Below are 22,644 nucleotides of genomic sequence, written 5' to 3'. Positions count from 1 at the left end.
TCAGTCTTAATTTGCCTTGTCCTACTCTAACCACTTAATTCATCTTTTCCATGCCATATACCACCTTATGTACCTCTAAGATTGGGTCTCAGACATTTCCTTTCAAGACTGAAGAGTCCAAGTTACTCAGTCTTCCCTCACAAATGAGACTGCGGATTATCCTTGAGGCTCTTCTTTTTATTTCAAAAAATATACTTTATTCATAAAATTTGCATCAATACATACAATACAGTTGTCATATCACATTCCAAACGTACACAATACAGATTATACAAGTACAGTTCAATGAACACATTGTACATAATTACAGTTCATCACACTCTAGGATGCCTCATTGCATTACACTCAATACAGATTATTGATTACAGATTCATTACAGGTACATTACATCAATTTGAATTTTACATTCTGCCCGAGGGGGTTTTTCCCTGATTGCAGCCCCTCAGTATACAGTGGCGGGAAGGCTCTAAACGGTTGCCTTTCCCCACCAAGCCTTTGCGGTGGCCGCACCCAGCCTCATTGCGTCCCTGAGCACATAGTCCTAGACCTTGGAATGTGCCAGTCTGCAACACTCGGTCGAGGACAGCTCCTTGCACTGGAAGACCAGCAAGTTTCGGGCAGACCAAAGGGCGTCTTTCACCGAGTTGATGGTCTTCCAGCAGCAGTTGATGTCTGTCTCGGTGTGCGTCCCCGGGAACAGCCCGTAGAACACAGAATCCTGTGTTACGGAACTGCTCGGCACAAACCTGGATAGATACCACTGCATCTCTCTCCAGACCTTCTTTGCAAAGGCACATTCCAGAAGGAGATGGGTGACTGTATCGTCTCCACCGCAGCCTCCTCGGGGACAGCGCGCGGTGGCGCTGAGAGTCCGGGAGTGCATGAAGGATCTGACGGGAAGGGCCCTTCTCATCACCAGCCAAGCTAGGTCTTGGTGCTTGTTTGACAGCTCTGGCGATGAGGCGTTCTGCCAAATGACATTGACAGTCTGCTCGGGGAACCAACCGACAGGATCCACCATCTCCTTTTCCCGCAGGGTCTCGAGGACGTTACGTGCGGACCACTTACTGATCGCCTTGTGGTCAAAGGTGTTTTTCTGCACAAACTTTTCCACGAAGGACAGGTGGGGCGGAACGGTCCAACTGGATGGAGCGTTCTGTGGCAGCGTGGCCAGGCCCATCCTTCTCAACACCGGGGACAGATAGAACCTCAGCACGTAGTGACACTTTGGGCCCGATTTTACCAGGGGTGCGGGTTTTCGGCGGGTGGGCCAGCGCGCCCGGTGAAATTAGTGGGTTGCCTGTGCGATCGTAGCAGGCAACACACTAATTGGATTCACTTACCTGCTCCTCCGGGTTCCCCGCTGCTGATCTGCGCGTCGGGCGGGCTGCACATGCGCAGTAAGATCTGTCAGCTGGAGGCGCTCTATTTAAAGGGGCAGTCCTCCACTGACAGATTCTGCAACAAACAGCAAAAATTACAGCATGGAGCAGCCCAGGGGGAAGGCTGTTCCCAGTTTAATGATGCCTCACCCCAGGTATCATTAGATGGGGTGAGGAGGAGGGGGAGGACAGAGATCTTCCACCCGGCGGGCGGGAGGAAGCGGCCTGCCTCTGCCACCAAGAAGGCCTGGCCCGAGGTGGCAGAGGAGGTCACCAGCGCCACCAACATATCGCCCACCTGCATACAGTGCAGGAGGCGCTGCAATGACCTCAGCAGGTCAGCCACAGTGAGAACACGTAGTCTTTCCCCTACACTCCGTCTGCCACAACACTGCCCCCACCCCACATCTCCTTCGGCACTGCCAACACTACTCTGTCACATCACCCCTTATACCCACTCAAACCTCATCCTCATCTTACCTGCACCTACTCACCTCGCGAGTACTCACCCTGCCACTACCACGCAACCCAATCCTCATACAATCTCATGGGTCTATCCCATACTCACCCTCTCGTGCATCTCTCTCACGGCCAGCCTCACTCAACCTGCCACCACCTGTGCTGCAGCCACAGGGCATGCATCACATATGTTCAGTAGGCAGCGTAAGGCAAACGTGTCGTGAGCATGAAGGGGATGCACAAGGGTGTTTGAGGGTTTGTCATGGTTCTTACTTCTATTGAATTAAAGAACAACTCACATCACACATTATATTGGCACCACTACTGCCATGTCTTCGCGAATCCTGTCCGGTTTGTGCAATAATGCCCGCTCCTGGGTATCCCTATGAGGACCGACCACTGATGCCACCCAGTGTGTCACCGCAGAGTGGGTGTAGGTGTATTTGCAGGGCTCTTCTGCGCAGACGACTGAGAGACATCGGGGATGTCCCCGGTTGCAGCCTGGAAGGCTGTGGAGCAGAAGTTCGGGAGGGCAGTGGTGACTTTGACAGTGACAGGTAGGAAGATGGTGCACGGGCCAGCCAGGAGCAGCTCAGCATGAAAGAGGCTGCAAATGTCCACGGCTACATGTCGACTGACTCTGAGCCTTCGTGTGCACTGCTGCTCAGAGAGGTCCAGGAGGCTGAGCCTCGGTCTGTGGAACGTGTGGCGAGGGTAGTGCCCTCTGCGACGCATCTCTCTCTGCGGTAGCCCTCCCTCCTGCTGTACAGGTGGATGTGTCACAGCACTGTGTTGTGGAGCTCCACGTGTCAGAGGTGGATGGCGAGGCAGGTGAGGCTGGTGATGCTGTTCGCCCTCCGAGGAGGTCATGACTGCAGCTACGGCGGCCCCCATCCGCTAGATGTACATCTGAGGGGGTCCGCAAGGTAGGTACATGTCTCCGGACCCCGGGGTAAGTGTGCAGATTGGTGACTTCGACCATCAGGAGGAGGGTGGTGGAGGCCAAACTTTGTCCCAAGTGACAGAGCAGCCTCCTGCAATGGCTAAGGGTCTCCCAGCCCCCCCCAACCTGTCAAATGGACCTTTGCAGCTGCCACAGGCTGACAGCTGAAACACGTCCATTTCAACTGGGAGTGTTTCCCCCAGTGTGTGAAACAGTCCCATATTTATCCAAAATCACACACAGTCCCTTAATCAGGTCAGTTAATGACCTGAACAAGCAAAGTAAATACTCTCAAGTGGCATCCCGCTGGCTTTAATTGCCTGCGGGATTCCCACCAGCGGGGGCTGCGCGCGCACGCCGGCGCGTCATCGGGGAACCCGGAAGTGGGCGGGATCGAGGCGCGATCCGGTCCTGCACCTGGATTTCGGGATTTTCGGGGGCCCCCCTGCCGAGAACGCACCCGGTAGCGGGTGCTAAAATCGGGCCCTTTGTGTTTGCGTACCAAGAGTCTAAGCACAGCTTGATGCAGCCGCACACAAAGGTGGCCATCAGGATGAGGGCCACGTTGGACACGCCTTTCCCCCCTTTCTCTGGAGATTTGTACATCTCCGCTCTTCTTTGCACTGCCTCCAGGCCTTGAGTGTCTCCCTTTGTCTCAGTGATCAGAACTGGACACAGTTCTCAAAGTATGGTCTGACCAGAGCACTTTACAGTTTTGTTGCAACTTCTTCTGACTTGTATTCTACTGTTATGGGTGGATAGTTCAACATTCTGTTGGTTTTATTGATTGCTGCTCTGCATTGGTTGGACTTGTTGATGGTCGAATTTACTAAGACTCCTAGGCCTATTTCAACTTCATCCGTAGCTATTTCAATTTATGGAGTGTAAGTCATCCATTCTTCCTTCCTTTGTGTGGTACTTTATACTCGCCTGCATTAAACTTTTTGTTCAAATCATTTTGTAATTTCTGAGGAGCCTTCTCCAATTCCACTGACCCCTCCCAAATGTAACCAATTTGCATTGAGTTTCTGAATTCAAGTCACTGAAGTAATAGAAACAGTAGTAATCCTAACACCAATCTCTGGGGTAACTCACTTAATATGTCCCCCCTTCAACTTGACATAACTCTTCTAACAGCTGTCTGGTGTTTTCTATCCTTCAGCCAATTTCTTAGCTTATCTGTTCCCAAGATTTTCCCTGAATCCCCACAGCTTTGAGCTTTACTAACAGGGGTGGATTTTCCTATCTACTGCTTGGGTGTAAAGTATTGCCTGGGCAGAACACAGAGGAAAATTGAGAGAGGAGGAACGCATACCTATAACTCAGTTTATTAGCCTATAGCAACAGATAGAACACTAGAAAGTCAATAAGTATGGAAAATAAAGAAATCTGATGACCTCATGGACCACCGTAGGGTTTGATGATCCCAGTTCAGAAACATGATTTAAAAGGTATGCTTGGATGCAAATACATCAGAGAAAATAAGAATGCAGACAGAATATAACATTATTTAATGTCATAATCTAAATAACAAAGCATATTTTTAATTAATTTCACCATTTCTGGTATATAAAATGCTTGAGATGAGACAGAAAATTCACATATGCAACGAGCTACTTGAAATTGTTTTTCAGAACATCACAGACTTTGAAAAAGAAAGTATTGGTGAAAATGCAAATGTGTCAGCACTTTTGGTTAATTTGGCCAAATTCAGCCACTATAAATTGTGGGTGACAGCCTGCAGTATCTTTGGAGATGAGATTCAGACGAGTGAAATGAATGATGTGTACACTGATGAAGATGGTAAGTTTATTTCAATGCAAATACAGAACTACTGGGGTATAGGTTAAAATAGAAAATAGTAAAAAAGGTACAGTGACTAAAATGATAATTAACTTATCGTACCTTGTCAATCAATCTTTCAACTAAGAATTGATCAACTAATTTGTGCACAATGCAGCAGGACATTTTTTGTTAAGAAATATACACTTATCAGCACAACCAATCTCTCAGCAAGCTTTGATTTTTGTGATGAAATGCATTTATCTACCTCTCTTGTAAGTAATGACATTGCTGTGATAATGATGGCCCGGAAATTGCTTCTAAAATAATGATGAGCTCAACAGCGCTCACCGTTATTAGTGGTGAAATTGAAGAGCAAGTTCCAGCGTTTCTCACATGCGCAATCCGGGGAAATCCGGAACGTGCGCTCTCTGGTTTGCCGACAATGTGACAGACTTGAGTTAAAGGGACCTCGGCGACTGGAATCAATGGACCAACACCAACTTGCTCTCCTGCCCAGCTGGAAACTAAGTAATGTTGCCACAAAAAAGGTAGGCTCAAAAATATCAGCTCTAAACTAAGATTTAACAGCGTGGTAAGTCTTAATGACTGCCACCAAACTCTCTAGCACTGCAAATTAAATTTTAAAAATGTGGAGTCTCATTAATTGTGATTTTAGGAGTTGTTGGACATTTAAAAAAAATTCTTTTAATTTTAATTTTTTAACTTTTTCTTTCTGTCTCTTTTTTCTCTATCTTTTAATTCAATATTTCTTACCCTCTCATTATTTTGTTGTTTCTAACTGTTTTTACAAGGTTTATAATTTTTTACCTTTCATTTCCTGGCTTTGACTCACTGACTCTTTGCAGCGTGTCAAAAATGCTGTAATCTGATTGGTCGAGGGGAGAGAGCGATCTTGTCATTGCTCGCATAGTCCTAGTTCCTTTGGAATTAACGTTGGACTCTTTTCAGCTTTGAATTAGAGGAACTTCATGCAGTAAAGACTGCGGTAAGTTTGTGGGTGAGAAGAAATCTAAGAAGTGGCGAGCGCCGTTCGTTCGCTGCTCGGAGCAATTTCTGGGCCATTGGGTTTCAATTATTGGCTGAATGAAATAACACCCCATACAGCTTTTGTGATCTTTGATTTATCTTTTTCATGCAAAACATGTACTCATCCCTGTGCATTGTTTTTCTGGTACAATGCACTTGCAAGAAAAAGTGGAGTTCAGCAGCAAGAATTAAACTTATCTCTATTCGTCTAATATTACTGTATTGAACATAACTATGAGCAACTGCCTATTGGCCCAGAACTTACTTACCTTGGATGCCGCTCTGTAATGGCGTCCATCCCAACCGCCGTCAAATTCATCGGAGCAAGTTCGCAAATGCGCACATGCGCATTAAAACCCGGAAATCGCAAACTTGCTCTGATTGGTTCAACGGTGTTTTGGCAGTCCCGAATTAAAGAGTCAACCACGCCACATTCAGTACAATCAAACACAATCACCAAACAACCGTAAACTTACCCATCTGCCCAGCTGGAACGAAGATACTTACGCCATGAGAAGGTAGGGTTGAAAATACCAGCCCCACAATACTTTTTAAAAGTGCGGAGATTTATAATGACTGCAAAACAACAAAAAATTAAATTTTAAAAATGTGGAATGTCAAATTATTCCTATTTTAATTTTTGATCGTTAAAAAAAATGTTAAAATAATTTTTTTTAACTTTTAATTTCTGTATGTTTCAGTACATTATAAATAATTTCCTTGCCTTTTTATAATAAGGTATGTTATTATGTTAAATTGTTATTTAGACTAACATAAGGAATGTCACTTTAAATGAATGAGTATTACTTGCCTACTTGTGGGCGGGGCATGCATTCCCACAGTCTTTGCATGCGCACATGGCCTGCGCTGATCTCGGAGCGCACCATTGGAGAAGATTTCAAAATTAAGCAAATGGATGTTGTGGCCTACGTAGTGAGTATATTTGTATTTTTTATCCGCAGGATGTGCGGAGAGGCTTACCATGCTGGTCGGAGCAAGTTCCAGCCCATTATCTTTAGAGGTGTCTCTATATAAAAATGGTTATTACATCTAAACAACATTCTAAATAGTTTTCCAATGAATATGCCTTTACATTCCTAAAATATAGGTACAATACTGTCAGGTTCTGAGATTTTTTAAACTTTTTTTTCATGGAAAGTATTTGAAATAATTTATGTTTAAATGTTGTGTTTTAAAATTAAGTGAATTCACACAGGTTCAAAATCCTTCTTACAGCTGCAGGGACAAAAGGGGGATCGATGTGGTAACGAACCACCTATCTTTACTGTTTTCCATAACAACCAGGAGCAATAAGTAATTTGTTATCTCACTTTAGATTACTAGAAGACCAGTCACTTGAAATGGTATTCTTGAATACCCAGCAGGGTGTTGTCTGCTGGAATATAGGTAGCCAAATTGGTTGACAGGCCTATTGGTGAATCCCTGAATGGGGAAGAAAAATATGGCCATAGCACTCCCACTTCCTAGGAACATAGAGAAAAAATGGAAAAGGGGACACACGAAGAGTCAGTCGGTCCATTTAGATCAGGGAAAGGAAACTGGCTTAGTGAGGGAGAATTTGGCCAATTTAAACTCAAAGCTCACCAGAACCAGAAGGCTGACCAAAAAAAGTTGTTAGCCCATTACATGGAATAGTGTTGTATGGTCAATTATTTTTATCATTATTTATGAATAAGGGTTTGATGTTAAGTTTTGATTATAATTATCGCTTTATGAAGGATTCTGCTCCATTCAATCCACCAATACTGATTCATATACTGCGTATTGATTAAGAATTGCTAATGTACAAGAAATCTTGAAGAAAGATTTGTTTTCAACTGCACGCACTAAATGTTCACAATGACATTTGAAAATGATAGAATATTCCTGCAGGCGGGGTCAAAGGTTACATAAGGGCTGGCAAAGAGTACTCCTTCTTAATAAATTCCACTTTAACCATTGCTGCTGAAGTTTAGAAACAGGCCTTCAGATACTTGCTTAATGCAGCAGTAGATGATATAGTGATACAGTGGACTTTCCTTCATGTCCCCTGTGGATGCCTGGAAGAGCTCTGCAGCATGAGAGCAGTGGTAGCATAGTACACTGGGTATTGGATTGTGGAATCACCCTTATAGTTCATCACACTGCAGTGACAATGACGCTAACATTTTTGCACCTGTGATTTCAAAATTAGGTTTATGCAAATAGGTTTTGCAGTCATGCCTTTTTGTGACTGAAACAGAGTTTCAGTAAGAGTTTTACCAAACTGAAAAATATTTGCATCCAACAAAAAACAAGAATAATTCCAAAATATGTTCAGAACAGCCAGTACTATGTCCCATTTGGAGAGTGTATATGTGACCAGAATTAGCTGGTAGAAAAGTTGAAGGCTTATGCAGTACATATATTTTTTAATTTTAAAATTTATGATTGATTTGAATTTCATTTTCAGTACCATCAACTCCTCCACAAGACTTGGTGATATTAAATCATACAGCAGACTCTGTCTTGGTTAGGTGGAAACCTAGTCCTATGCCAAATGGTATTGTGCAGCTCTACAGTTTTAAAATAATTGACAACACAAGTGAAAGCATATATTTTAAGGTACTGTTCTTTGAGGTTTGATGCAAACATTTCACTATTGCATACCATTCATGGCACTTAGGGTTTTGAATTGGTATATATTTTTTAAGATATATAAAATTCATACTTCTCTTTTGAAGGTGGTAGTGACTATTTCAATGGTGATGTCAAAAGAAGTTTGACTGTTGGCAGTACCACTGTTTTACATGGCAACATTCAGGGAAATCACACTGACTCAAAAATAATATGGGATTGTTGATTTGACTAAGATAAATCCCATAATGCATGTTTACTTGTACACTCCCTCTCTGGGTAGATTTAAAATGGACAAAAATACATGCTGTAGACAATTAACAATTAACTCAAGTAATTGTTTTTATTTTCCACTCAAGTGGTTTACTTAGTCGCCAAAAATGATATGCCCACAACATATATTTTTGATATATATTAATGATCTGGACTTCGGAATACAGGACATACTTTCAAAGTACTCGAAACTCGAAAGTGTGGGAAACAGTGAGGAGGATAGTAGCAGACTTCAGAAGGACATAGACAGCCTGGTGAAATGGGCAGACACATGGCAGATGAAATTTAATGCAAAGAAGTATGAAGTGCTGCATTTTGGTAGGAAGAATGAGGAGAGGCAATATAAACTAAATGGTACAATTTTAAAGGGGGCGCAGGAAATCTTTGAAGGTGGCAGGACAAGTTGAGAAGGCTGTTAAAAAAGCACATTGAATCCTTGGCCTTATAAACAGAAGCATAGGGTACAATAGCAAGGAAGTTATGGTAAACCTTTATAAATCACTGGTTAGGCTCAACTGGAATATAGTGTCCAATTGTGGACACCACACTTTAGGAAGGATGTCAAGGCTTTGGAGAGGGTGCAGAGGAGATTTACTAGAATGGTACCAGGGATAAGGGATTTCAGTTATGTGGTGAGACTAGAGAAGCTGGGATTATTCTCCTTAGAGCGAGAAGGTTAAGGGGAGATTCAATATAGGTGTTCAAAATGATATGGGGTTTTGATAGAGTAAATAGGGAGAAACTGTTTTCAGTGGCAGGAGTGTCGGTAACCAGAGGACACAGATTTAAGGCGATTGGCAAAAGAACCAGAAGCGAGATGAGGAGAAATTTTTTCACGCAGCAAATTTTTAAGATCTGGAATGCACTACCTGAAAGGGTAGTGGAGACAGATTCAATAGTAACTATCACAAGGGACTTGGATAAATACTTGAAGGGGAAGAAATTGCAGGGCTGTGGGGAAAAAGCAGGGAAGTGGGACTAATTGGATAGCTGTTTCTAAGAACCAGCACGATGGGCCAAATGGCCTCCTTCTTTGTGATGTATGATTCTATGAAGATAAACCACACTCTACTCAAACATACAGTATAAATGAAAATACCCAAACATACAGTATAAATGGAAGTACTCAAACACAGTAAAAATTTTTACGCAAAGTATCTCATGTTGTTTTCTTTTATGTTTCAAGAATATATCAGGATTATTTCATGAAGCATATCTCACTGGCCTTGAATCATTTCATGAGTATTACATCAGCGTATCAGCATTTACCAAAGTGGGAAATGGAGATCAATTTAGTAACATTGTAATTTTCAAAATAAATCAATCAGGTTTGTTGAACTTTATTGATATTTTATAACAGCTGTTTCAAGTACATGAATAATATGTTTTGTCATAAAACTTTGCTGGTATTTTAGAACTCAGTAATTATTGGATTTTGTTCCTAGATTCTGAATCATAAGTAATCTAATAGTCACATCATGCCTGGTAAATAATCCATCCATCATTTGTCTGATGCATTTGTGCATAGCCGACTGCAACACCCTCGCTATGTCTCCTGTCGCTGCCTGGAAGGATCCAGAAGCGAAGAAATTGAGGCTGATACTGACACTTTTACTGCCACTGGCATGGCATGGCCGCCAGGTCCAGCAGGCAGAAGGTCTTCCTTGAGGAGGCTGCAGAAATCGGCGACCACCTCCCATGATGTTCGGAGCCTCTGAAAGCACTGCTCCTCAGAGAGGTCAAGGAAGCTGAGCCTCTGTGTACACCCTGTTAGGTGGGTAGAGCCTTCTGCGAGCATGGCCCCTCTGTTGATGCCTTCTCTGCTGCCCACCTGCAGTTCCATCCTTAGCCCGTCCTTACTGCTGGTGCTCCTCTTCCTCTTCTTTAGCCCAATACAGTGCTGCTATAGCACCCGTAATCAACTTCTCCTTTTCGAAGTATAGAGTATGAAGGTCACAATTGCAAACAAACTATTCTCTCAAAACCATAGCCCACAATGAACCGAGGAAGCAACTGTGAATGCAGAAGCTTTATTCAGATTGGGCCTCCTTAACTTTAAGCACCTTGATAAAGCCGTGACCAATCCCACCTCTGCACCCCTGGCGACTTTGTCGACCCACGGGAACCCCATGCTGCAGCAGTTAAATGCAATTCGGAGTTCTAATTGCATCACAGGACCCCGATTTAAATACATTCATGAGCCTCCCGCCGCTCCATAGTGGGAGACTCGTCGGCCCCGATAATCGCCGCCATTAATATTGCGGCTACCGGGGACGGGGCGGGTTGCTCGTTTTCAAAATTTTAATCCCTCGCCCAACCCTCTCCCGCCCGGCCGGTGGCGGGGAGTTGGGGGGGGGGGTGGGAATTAGAATCAATGCCATACTTACACCATTACCCATCAATTATAAAATTGTTCAGCTAATACCTCATAGGTCTACGGTAGGTAGAGAGTTTCAAGTCTCCACTCTGAAAGAAACAGAAACATTGCTCACCCACATTGTAATCTTACTGCAGATTAAATCCTTTCAATACGTTTTCTTGAAAATAAACTATAGGTAGTAATCAACACGCACATGGGGAAATGTTGCTTGCATGCAATTTGTTAATTCATTCCTGTCTTTATCTGTGCTACAATGCTTTCTCTACCGTACAGTTCCAGATACTATCCAAAATCTTCAATGCAATGCGTCAAGTTGGCAGTCGGTCATTGTCGAGTGGGATCCACCATTAAAACCAGATGGAATTATCACTTATTATGCACTCATATTTGAAAATAATGTTCAAAGAATTGCTCTCAGTGATTGTATATATACTTTTAAAGAACTCCAATCAAATACTTCCTATCAGTTCAGTATAATGGCTGCTAACTCTGTGGGCCAAGGAAAAAGCAAAAATTGCACAGTCACTACATTACCAGAAGCAGGTATGAATTTCAGTAGATTTGGTCTACAGTGTTTATACCATGAAAACTTCCAAAATGTTATGACTAATATGTATATTGTATATTTTTATTAGAATTTCATTTTATAGGAATTGTAGTAATTTTAGGTTAAATCCAAGATGGTTGTCTTTTCCAGAATGCAATGTAAAAATGAACTGTTGGATTTCAATAGCTCACCTGTGAATACTAAAGCATAAAGGAAAGATTTCCTCTGTGTGCTAGATGGGGAGGTGGTAATGTGCAAGAAAATGGCTTCAATGTGAAATGCTTTCTAGTTGTTACCAGGTAAAAGCAGAATACTGTTCATGCCTGTCCTGAGGGCAGCAGCAGCAGTGAGTATGTGATTAGAACGAGAAGGAGGGTAGGTGTAATGTTCCATTGTGATTAATATTTAAGAAGGGAATTCCAGAGCGTAAGGTGGGCTGAAGGGAGGGGGGATGCACAAGAGGCCAGAGGCAGCATAATGAAGAATTCAGAAGGTTGAGACTATGACCATTGACTACAGTCTGTATCACCCTTGTCCTCCCACAACCATAACTTCATAAGCAAAACAAACTTATCCAATGACTCTCCTTCTGGCTTTCTCAGATATGCAGTACCTAGCTCCTGGATATTTTTTTCTGGTGTCTCAGAATATCTTTAACTGAGCATATTGATACTCCAAATGAATGCAGCATTTCCCTATTGTCAACATTAGTGCCTTTTCTAGGTGGAAACTTCAGCTGCTTATATTGATGTTTCTGATTTCCCCAAGGCAGAATGGCATAGACTTTGGAAATAGAAGAGTAATTGTAAGCCCGTGATCTGATTCAGATGAAAGCCCTATCAACTGAGCCAAGTTGACACACAAAGATGTGACTGTCATTTTAGTTTGATTGCTATTCAGATTGAATGCTATTGATTTTTCATAGGCTGATAAAGCAGAAGCAATGATTAATATAATTCTATTTTTCAGTCCCTAGTGCTCCTAAGGATCTAGAGATAATTGCCATTCAATCGACCTTTGTTACTTTGAGGTGGATGCGCCCTGATATTGTCCCTGGCTATTTAAGGCTTTTCAGGATCATTGTACAACTACGCTCTGCCTCGTGCATGGACTGGGGAACCCAAGAATGCGTTGAAGCTGAGAAAATTGAAGATTATGACGTTGATACTGAGAATGACACCATGGAGACAATTGTACCTGGATTAAAGAAATTCCGATGGTACAGATTTAGGGTTGCTGCTAGCACAAATGCTGGATTTAGCAATTATTCAACTTGGATTTCTACAAAGACGGCAGTTGGCTGTAAGTATAGATTGAATTGATTATGAAATTATAACAGCAGTTAGTACATTTTGCCGATAGTTCATTTAATTTTTGTATTAAAATTAAATATTACATTCCTCATCAAAATAAATGATTTTCCCCTCATAGGGCTTAGATATTACACTGACAAAAAAATGATTTTGAAGGAAACCCCTGTAGATTTTCAGGCCCTTATCTCTTATGAAAAATATTTTTGATGACTTTGTAATATATTTGAAGTGTACAGAAATTAAATATAATTATAAAATAATGTGCAAAATATTACTTGGGCACAAAAGCTAATGCCAGAGTGAAGCTTTATATGAAATGGCTCTTTATACCTGTTCTGTTTGTATGTATACTGTGTTTCTGTGTAATAAGCCACTCCTTTTATATTGGAAAAATATTAGAATTGGATTTATCTATAACACTGAGAGTACATAGGATAATTGTGAAAAAAATATAACGGATGAAAAATGTAATATGCATTTATTGCTGAAAAGATCGACACAAATTCAAATATTTCTATAAAGTGGTTATTAACCCAAATGGCAAGCGTAATATGTCCATTAATGGACTGCCCTAAACTATTGAGAGGATGAGTCACAAAATGATATGATAGCCAGATTTACCTTCTCACAAACCTGTTCTAGCTACAGCTTCTGGAGCCTAGTATGGAGAGAGCAGTAAAGACAGCCCTTGACCTTTGTTACGACCCAAATTCCAATGCAGCAATAGAAGCATGGTAATCAGGAAATTATGGTTATTAGTTACAGAAAATGCATTACTGTGGAAAGCAGAGAAACAGTATTCAGAACAGGAAGTGGACAGCTTATCTAGGAATGAGAGAATGAGGACAGAGAATTCTTACAGGGCAAATTACTATGATTTATAAGGAGGAGATATAGCAGTATCCGTCACCAGTACTTACTGGACTTGATTTAAAACTACCTTAAATCATGCTGTGACAGTTCCTGATGTGCCAACCAAAGTTCATTTAAATTCTTATGAAAGATGTGATACTAGGCATATTTTTGAGTCATCCATTATAGAAATTTTTCCTGAAATAAAATGTTTTTGCTTCATATACATTTTATTAACTGAAGGCGTTTTTAAAAAATTATACGGGCCTGGAATTTCCTGAAAACCTACACCAACACAACTACGTAAGTATGGCGAAATGCCGATTTTCAGTGCCAAGGGTCAAGGAAAGTCACACTACAATTGAATTTCCTCTATGTTTTACACTGATGCTACGAAACCTCTGCAAAAACGCTTTGCCACTCATTAACATAGCCTCAACCAGAATTGCCTGAAAAAGTACACTCCTTTCAAGAAGCTTCAGGGACTCTGCAGCATAATCCAGGAAACAGCATAGGCATACATATGCCAGGTCACTGATGCCCTTTAAAGCTGAGCAGTCCACTTCACCTATGTGAACAGGAATGGATTCCACTTCATGAATGTGCAGATAGTTTGTGACATCACTCAGAAGATCATTCACGTCAACACTCAATATGCAGGAAGTTGCCTTGAGGGCTTCATCCTCAGGCATTCAACACTTTCTGACCTCGTAACGAAGAAAATTATATCAACGGATGATTAGTGGGCAAGACGCCATACCCCCTATTGCCACAGTTGATGACCCAAACCGACTTTCCCGAACAGAAGCAGAAAAGCGGTACAATGAGCACATGCAGCTACCAGGCTGGTAATTATGGAGCCATTGAGATGCTGAATGCGTGCTTCCGCTGCCTGGACAGTCAGGTGGGGATCTGCAGTATACAATAGGGCCTCTAGAATTGTCATCGCCTGCTGTGTCCTTCACAACTTTACCATCCAGGAAGGGCTGCAGTCTGAATTGGCTGAAGAGGTGGCCCTAGCTTCGGAGGATCCTGAACTTCAGAGATCAGAACATCAGAATGTCATCCATTCAGAGGAGTACTTGCTGACAAGTGCAACAGGCACCAAAGGGTAGATACTCTCAGACTCTTCGTGACTTAGTCTACCTGGACACCACAGCCCTAACCTCTTTCTCCCAATTTGCAAATAAAGAGATACTCCCTCAAACGAATACCCATTTTACCGCATGACAACACATCAGCCCTCTTTGCCCCGTTGTGACTTTGCCAACAATCATCACCTGAATCAATAAGCCATCACCAAATGAATTCTCCCTTTCCAGTATGACTGTGCTGTCCATGAATAACAAAGCGTAAGTGCACTGTCTATTTTAATAAAATAATTGTAAAGTGCATCATTCTACTCTTTCCTAACACTGTGCTTCCACATGCCTTTCTATCACCTTTCTTTATTTCAGATTTCCAGAATCCTCAATATTTTGCTTTTGACATAGTCCATTGATCCTTCTAAGAGCCACCTGGGGGCTTGGATTGCAGGAGATGGTTTGCTCGTCCTGCTGCACAGAAGGGTCATGGGACTGAAGTGGCTCTCATCTCATGGCAGCTAGCCCCTGATTTGGAGCCACTGCTGGCTACATCTCTAGAAGGTGCCCGGTCTTGCCTCCCAAGTTCCACTGGCATGATGCCCTGAGGCGGAAGGCCATAGTCTTGACATGTAGTGTTCTTGAGAGACGACAGTATCAGGCAGATGCATTCCAGCCGTTGCCATTCTATGGGTTCCTGGATCTGTGGCTCCAGGGATGAATGCGATGTCTGGTCTAAAGGCGTTGATAAAGTGCCGCATAATAGGCTTGTCATCAAGATTGAAGCCCATGGAATAAAAGGGGCAGTAGCAGCATGGATAAAGAATTGGCTAAGTAACAGGAAACAGAGAGTAGTGGTTAACGGCTGTTTTTCGGACTGGAGGGAGGCGTACAGTGGTGTTCCCCAGGAGTCGGTACTAGGCCCACTGCTTTTCTTGATCTATATTAATGACTTGGACTTGGGTGAACAGGGCACAATTTCAAAATATGCAGATGACACAAAACTTGGAAGTGTAGTGAACAGTGAGGAAAATAATGATATAGTTCAAGAAGATATAGGCCGGCTGGTGGCATGGGCGGACACGTGGCAGATGAAATTTAACACAGAAAAATGCAAAGTGATACATTTTGGTAGGAAGAATGAGGACAGGCAATACAAACTAAAGGGCACAATTCTAAAATGGCCACAGGAACAGAGAGATCGGGGGATATATGTATACAAATCGTTGAAGGTGGCAGGGCAGGTTAAGAAAGCGGTTAAAAAAGCATATGGGATCCTGGGCTTTATAAATAGAGGCATAGAGTACAAAAGCAAGAAAGTCATGATGAACCTTTATAAAACACTGGTTCGGCCACAACTGGAGTATTGTTACTAGTTCTGGGCACCACACTTTAGGAAAGATGTGAAGGCCTTAGAGAGGGTGCAGAAGAGATTTACTAAAATGATTCCAGGGATGAGGGACTTTAGTTACGTGGCTAGACTGGAGAAACTAGGGTTGTTCTCCTTGGAACAGAGAAGATTGAGAGGAGATTTGATAGAGGTATTCAAAATCTACATAGAGAGAAACTGTTCCCATTGGCGGAAGGGTCAAGAACCAGAGGACATAGATTTAAGGAGATTGGCAAAAGAACCAAAGGTGACATGAGGAAATACTTTTTTACACAGCGAGTAGTTAGGGTCTGGAATGCACTGCCTGAGGGGGTGGTGGAGGCAGATTCAATCATGGCCTTCAAAGGGAAACTGGATAAGTACTTGAAAGGAAAAAAATTGTAGGGCTACATGGATAGGGCGGGGGAGTGGGACTAGCTGGATTGCTCTGCATAGTGCTGGCTTGGACTCGATAGGCCAAATGGCCTCCTTCCGTGCTGTAACCTTTCTATGATTCTATAATGGCAGTGATCAGATCCTGAAAGCCCACAGCAGTTTCCTTGGTCTGGAAGCCATGATTCATGCTACACTCCAATCTGTCCCCTATTCTCACCAGAGCTGCAGCCTGTTCTTCCGTCGAGGTGGAGGCACCAAAGGTGCCTGGCTGCTTTTTAGCTGGAGTTCTGCTGCAGATTTCAAAGCAGCTGCCCCTGGCTGCGTTGGTGCCTGAAAGGAAGACAAAGCTTCTATGATGTTTCAGCAAAGGAGAGCTGCAGACTTAATAGTCAGACCTGTCAGTCACTGCACATCCTGGGAGATTGCCCACAAAGCCTGTATGTAGGTATGATGTTCCTCAAACATTCTTCTTTTCAGGCAAGTACCCATGCATTCTGGGTCCCACAACTCCGAAGACATAGGCAGCTTTTTCCTCAGCCTCTGCTAGGAAGGGAGCATGTCCTGCCCCATTACCCACTCCTCTGGATCTCTCCTGCTCGATGAATCACCTGGTGCCAATTCCTCACTACTAAAATCTAATTCCCTTGGGTGAAACACTCTGAGCTGATGCCTGGGAGAGAGGAAGCAAGTGCTATAAGTGATAAATTGGACAGGGTTTGGGCAAAGGAAGATACAGCAACTGGAAATAGTGGGTGGGCTGGTCTCTGTCCTCCTCCTAATCACTTTCATCTTCATACGCAACAAGGGAGAACAAAATTCCACAGCTCCTCCTCCTCATCCTGAGCATCATCTTCCTTGTTGCTGTGCAGTGTCTGCAGAAATGAGATGGTAGAATGTGAGAATGAGTGAGCATTATCCCCTTGGGATTAAAGAGGTAGAGAAAGGGCTGGAAAATTGTGGCTGTATGGTGTTTCACAGGGATGCCAGGGTGACAGTGTACATGCTCAGTTACTAACCTGGGGTTAGCAAGATGCTACTGATCTCATCATCTCCCACAGCAATAGCTGGGTGAATGACCAAAAAACTGCATGCCTTGTCCTCAAATGAGATGGGGGGTTTAAATGTGGGGAAGACTCCTCCAGTGGCCTGCCTCTGGTGGGCATTGTGCACCAATTTCTCCTGCAAAAGATAAGTAAATGAGGGTAAGGCTGGCAGTTGAGTATGTGCCAAGTGGCATGGGAGAGGTGAAGTAGTAGATGTGGGGATATGAGAGTGCTAAAGTGGAGGAAGGGGTTTTTGGGGTTGTGCAAGACTGTTATTGGAGCTGTGTAGCCAGGACAGGGAGTTAGAGCTGCCCTTAACCAATGCATTTCATTATTTCTTCAGATTATTGACTGTATCTAGGTAAAAATACAATTGATAACATAACACATAAAAACTTAAATGATTTGCAAAAAAATTTAAACTTACCCATAAATACTAAATTTTTGATCCATCTAACAAGTTTTTATTCCATTGGCTTTTCATTTCTCTGGGCCTTGGGCCTTGTTCTATTCTTATCAGTCTTCATCTCTGTCTTCACTCTTAATATTTCCCCAGCTCCACGTATGCACAAGCCATTAGTGCCCCTCACTGCTGCTTTGCACATACACAACTCAATCTCTGATCTGTCCATTCCTTCCTGGCCTGAGTTTGGCTCTTGTATCCCCATGAGAAAAGACATGGCACATGTAAATTTTAAAAAAATACAATATATCTGAATGGTGATCCTTTTTAGAATGTTCATCTTTTTATGAATACTTTTGATTTTTGCAGTAACTATTCTGGAGAAATGCAACTGTAATCAATGATTTCTTATATACTCAGTTAATATTCTACTGAATTAGACAAAACTTGCTTGCCCTATTTTGGCTCATACACTATTCCTGGAATGTTGAAGTGTTGTCTATGAGTTTGCTTTGATCCCAACTGTATCGATGTCTGATACATGTTCTAATCCACAGTCAAAAACATAACTTTAAACCAAATCATGATAACTATATGTGGATAATGTTTACTGTTGATTTGTTTGCTTAAATGCGTTAGCATTGTGCTGCACGGCATTGTTAATTTTGAATTATTCTTTGAGAAGAAATATTTTTATTCTGCAGATTCAGACAGCCCTCCTGAAAATGTAACTGTTACAGTAAAATCCTATGACATCATTGAGATTGGCTGGGAAGAGCCTGCAATTATCACAGGCCCAACTTCTTATCTAATAGATGTAACATCGGTAAGAGCTTTGCTTGGACCTGCACAAAAAAAATGAAATCCATCCGATCTTTGTGCCCATATCTGTTTAAAAATGGTACTTACAACAAAGTTGCCTGTAAATTTTCAAACAAATAGTATTTTCTATTTTTGATGAGCTGGTGAATGAATTGAAAATCATACTATTGTAGTACTGTAGATAATTCAAGCTTAAATTGTTTTGTCTGTGAAACTTTATATTTTTAAACTTTAAAAAAAAAAATTCATCCTCCTTGTTTAATTTATTGTTACTTTCTTCTCCCTCTCTTTTAGCACCATTCCTAGGCTGAGGTAGCCTGTTGTAAGACTCCTGCCTGTATGAGTTTTGAGTCCACCTTCAGGGAGTGTGTCTCAGCAATCTAGAAATCCTCTCCCCATTATATTTTGCATCCCCCCCATCACACATAGCCAAATTTGGGAATTGATCCTATGGAGAATCATTGGTGTGAAGCTGCACACTACAGCTCTGTGAAAATGACTTGCAGCCCCATCAAATTGTCACCAAACTATGAAATAGTTAATTTTCAAATAGAGTTGTTTTTAGCTAATTTGTCGGACTAATGTGGGTAATTGTTCAAGTTTGTGCTGCTGGCAGGGAGCCCTTTCCACCAGCTGCACAGACTTGGAAAATCATCCCTAATATATTCATTGAAAATGTTATTTTAAGAATTTAAACATTAATAAATAATTCCTTTAAAATAAATGCTACAACAATTGTGCATTTTAGCTTAAACGTTGTAGAAAATAAATGTTTCTTTTTTTCAATTTTATGCAACAATTGTTAAATTGTCATGACAGTCTTTTAACAAATGATTTCTGAAGTTAGGGAAAAATATTTTGATTGTCAGTATAGGAAATGAAAGCCTGTTTAGTACATCAATAATTTCAGTCATGGTCAGATCTTAGTGGGGTTAGAGGCACATCTGTCAAAGTGTACCATGTAACACCATTACACAGCTTTGATTGACCAAATACTTCAGCAGCTGCATTTGAGCACAAAGTGTCTAGTAAATAGATTACAGCTGAGTTAATCAAACATGGATCTAAATGAAGCAAAGTGAATATTGAAAAATAGTCCCTACATGACATATAGTAATTGTCGTGAAAAGTTATTTGCAATTAAAAATGTTTTTCAGCTCAGTTGCATTGATACTTTGTAGCAAAGTAAGAGATGCAAAACTATTTGATTTTAATGAAAACAGAAAATTGAAATTAGCAAGATTATTAATAAAAAGAACAAAATTGTTCTACGCATAACTAATTCTATAAAAAGCATTATAAGTCCATCATTCTGATGAAAACAGATAAAAATGCAGAAGCAAATTACAGCAATTCTATATATGTCTAGCCTTCGATGCATGTTAGTTTAGAAGATCTGTAGAAAGTCATTTTTATATTTACTGCTAAAGTTTATATAATGTATTAACAATTTATTTTTAATTCCTTACAGGCAGATAGTGGGGACTTCAATATGACCATTCTTAGAACAGAGAAACAGAACAAAACCTGTGAGATATCTGGTTTAAAGCCATTCACAAGATACTCTATAATCGTCATAGCATTTACTGGCAGAGAGGAAGAGGCCCGTATTCATGGCAAAGCCAGTGAACCAATCATCGTTCGGATGCTTGAAACTTGTATGTGTTCCTTACATAAAACATAAGCTGTGCTTTAAACTATTTCCAGGATATGCATGAATGAGGGTTTTTAAAGTATTTTTGTATACGGTTTAAGTTTTCTGGTTATAATCTTGTTATTTGTATATAGTAGATGGGTACAGCTGAGTTAAAATGTGGAATGTTTCTGATGAGAGTGAAGTTCGGTCTATGGAAGTAAAAGAAAGAAGAAAGGTGCCACCTCCGGGTATTCACTTGTTATCTGTATCTCTTGAATGTCTTTTTTTTATTATTATGCTACTTCCTATCATCTCATGTAAATATTACTTCAGCCGTTTAACAATCTCCTGATTTCCTTTTAAGCAATTTACATGTCATTCTAGTGTTTCTCTGATATGTGTGTTTTTATTATATTTTTTCCTTCCCCTCCCATTTGTTCTCATCCTTTTTAGATGTTGCTCATCATTAATTTTTTGAGTTCTGGTGAAGGGTTACACCTGAAATGTTAACTTGTCTGTTCTCTCCATAGATGTTGATCAGCCTGCTTAGTGTTTCCAGAATTTTGTGTCTTTGTTATAGATTTCCAACATTTGCAGTTTTTATGATTTTTATTGATAAAGCTGTTAGTGATGTACATCCTAAAGATTTATAGGGGGTGTTTTTTTTTCTCGTTATCATCCCATTTGTGCTCAAAAATGAGATGGTAGCAGAACCAAAATGAAGGGGTTGCTAGTCCTGCTGACATACTGTTGCTTTGATGTATGTTCTGATTTTCCGATGCACTTAAATCCTGGTGACCTGAGCTCCCATCAGAAACAGGCGGGAGCCTCGTGCATACGTGCAAATAGGACTCGAGTGATATCACTTAGACCACAACCCCATTTTCGCCTCTGCCCACTTAACTAGTGCCAGTTCCTGTTCCTGCCCACAAACCACAGGCAGTACAAATCGGGAGGTGACCACTTCCAAAGATACTTGATGGGATCCTCACCTTCTGTCAGGTAGAGGTGGTTGGAGCTTTTGGAGACACTTTTATGACAGTCACTTGTGGATTTTCCCACCTTAACGGATTTTAAAGCTTATGTAGTTGTTCCTGTAGGTCGGGCACTTTTGTTGCCTGCTGCTCCACACCTCCCTGTTAAGTTGCTGGAGGTGAATATCACTTTGCTTTACATCTCTACCTATTCATTAGTTCTATATAGGGTAAATTCACCAATCTCACGCTCATGATGGACAACCACGTGCAATGAGAGCTTGGGTTGGTGAATTAGTACTACAGTGCTGTAGCCATACAACAGCTTTGAGTGCAGCTTCTCGCTGATAAATTCACTGATGCTGCACTATCATAAAGGTTAATTGTCTGACTTTGTGCTCCCAGCGAAGAGCCTTGCCCATAGCAGTGCTAACTGTGCATGATTTTCCAACCATTTAAATTAATGGTCATAAAATCAAGCACTGCATGTGCCTAAATTTCCAATATGTATCGCAGTAGGTTGGACTCCCCACCAGGATTGCAAAGTCAGAAAATTCCCCCCTCCTCTCATATGTTTTCAAAGATCGAGCTTTGGCTGTTAAAATAATCCACCAAAACCTGCTTTTTTAGTGCCTAAAGATGCACCACAGAATTTTATGCTTCAGAAGATACCAGATGAAGTGACAAAGGTCTATGCATCTTTCTTGCCACCGTCTATGCCAAATGGTAATGTTCAGGGATACCAGGCTATTATTTACAAAGAAGGAGAAACTTCTGAACTCCGTGTAAACAATCTGAAAATTGTTGACAACAACCAATCACTCATTGCTGTCATTGAAGGGCTAAAAGGTGGAAACACATACACCATAAGGGTAAGAATCACTTTTTACTATTTAAGAACATAAGAACATAAGAAATAGGAGCAGGAGTAGGCCAATCGGCCCCTCGAGCCTGCTCTGCCATTCAATAAGATCATGGCTGATCTGATCCTAACCTCAAATCTAAATTCATGTCCAATTTCCTGCCCGCTCCCCGTAACCCCTAATTCCCTTTACTTCTAGGAAACTGTCTATTTCTGTTTTAAATTTATTTAATGATGTAGCTTCCACAGCTTCCTGGGGCAGCAAATTCCACAGACCTACCACCCTCTGAGTGAAGAAGTTTCTCCTCATCTCAGTTTTGAAAGAGCAGCCCCTTATTCTAAGATTATGCCCCCTAGTTCTAGTTTCACCCATCCTTGGGAACATCCTTACCGCATTCACCCGATCAAGCCCCTTCACAATCTTATATGTTTCAATAAGATCGCCTCTCATTCTTCTGAA

At 41.6% G+C, this 22,644-nt stretch overlaps 1 protein-coding gene across 3 annotated transcripts in view; it reads left to right on the top strand.

The window, feature by feature from the left end:
• Positions 1-22,644, top strand: part of ptprq (protein tyrosine phosphatase receptor type Q) — a 203,270-nt gene that overhangs the window by 109,228 nt on the left and 71,398 nt on the right. For all 3 annotated transcript variants that reach the window (XM_067999470.1, XM_067999469.1, XM_067999468.1), the window contains exons 33-40: positions 4,419-4,587; positions 8,069-8,220; positions 9,692-9,833; positions 11,159-11,428; positions 12,402-12,734; positions 18,595-18,716; positions 20,184-20,370; positions 21,953-22,194. In XM_067999470.1, coding sequence (XP_067855571.1) covers positions 4,419-4,587; positions 8,069-8,220; positions 9,692-9,833; positions 11,159-11,428; positions 12,402-12,734; positions 18,595-18,716; positions 20,184-20,370; positions 21,953-22,194 — 1,617 coding nt within the window. The remainder of the gene's footprint in view (positions 1-4,418; positions 4,588-8,068; positions 8,221-9,691; positions 9,834-11,158; positions 11,429-12,401; positions 12,735-18,594; positions 18,717-20,183; positions 20,371-21,952; positions 22,195-22,644) is intronic.

Source organism: Heptranchias perlo, chromosome 18, assembly GCF_035084215.1.
Source record: "Heptranchias perlo isolate sHepPer1 chromosome 18, sHepPer1.hap1, whole genome shotgun sequence".
Lineage (NCBI taxonomy): Eukaryota > Metazoa > Chordata > Chondrichthyes > Hexanchiformes > Hexanchidae > Heptranchias > Heptranchias perlo.
Note: the sequence above shows the minus strand (reverse complement) of the source record. Positions and strands in the feature narration are given on the sequence as shown.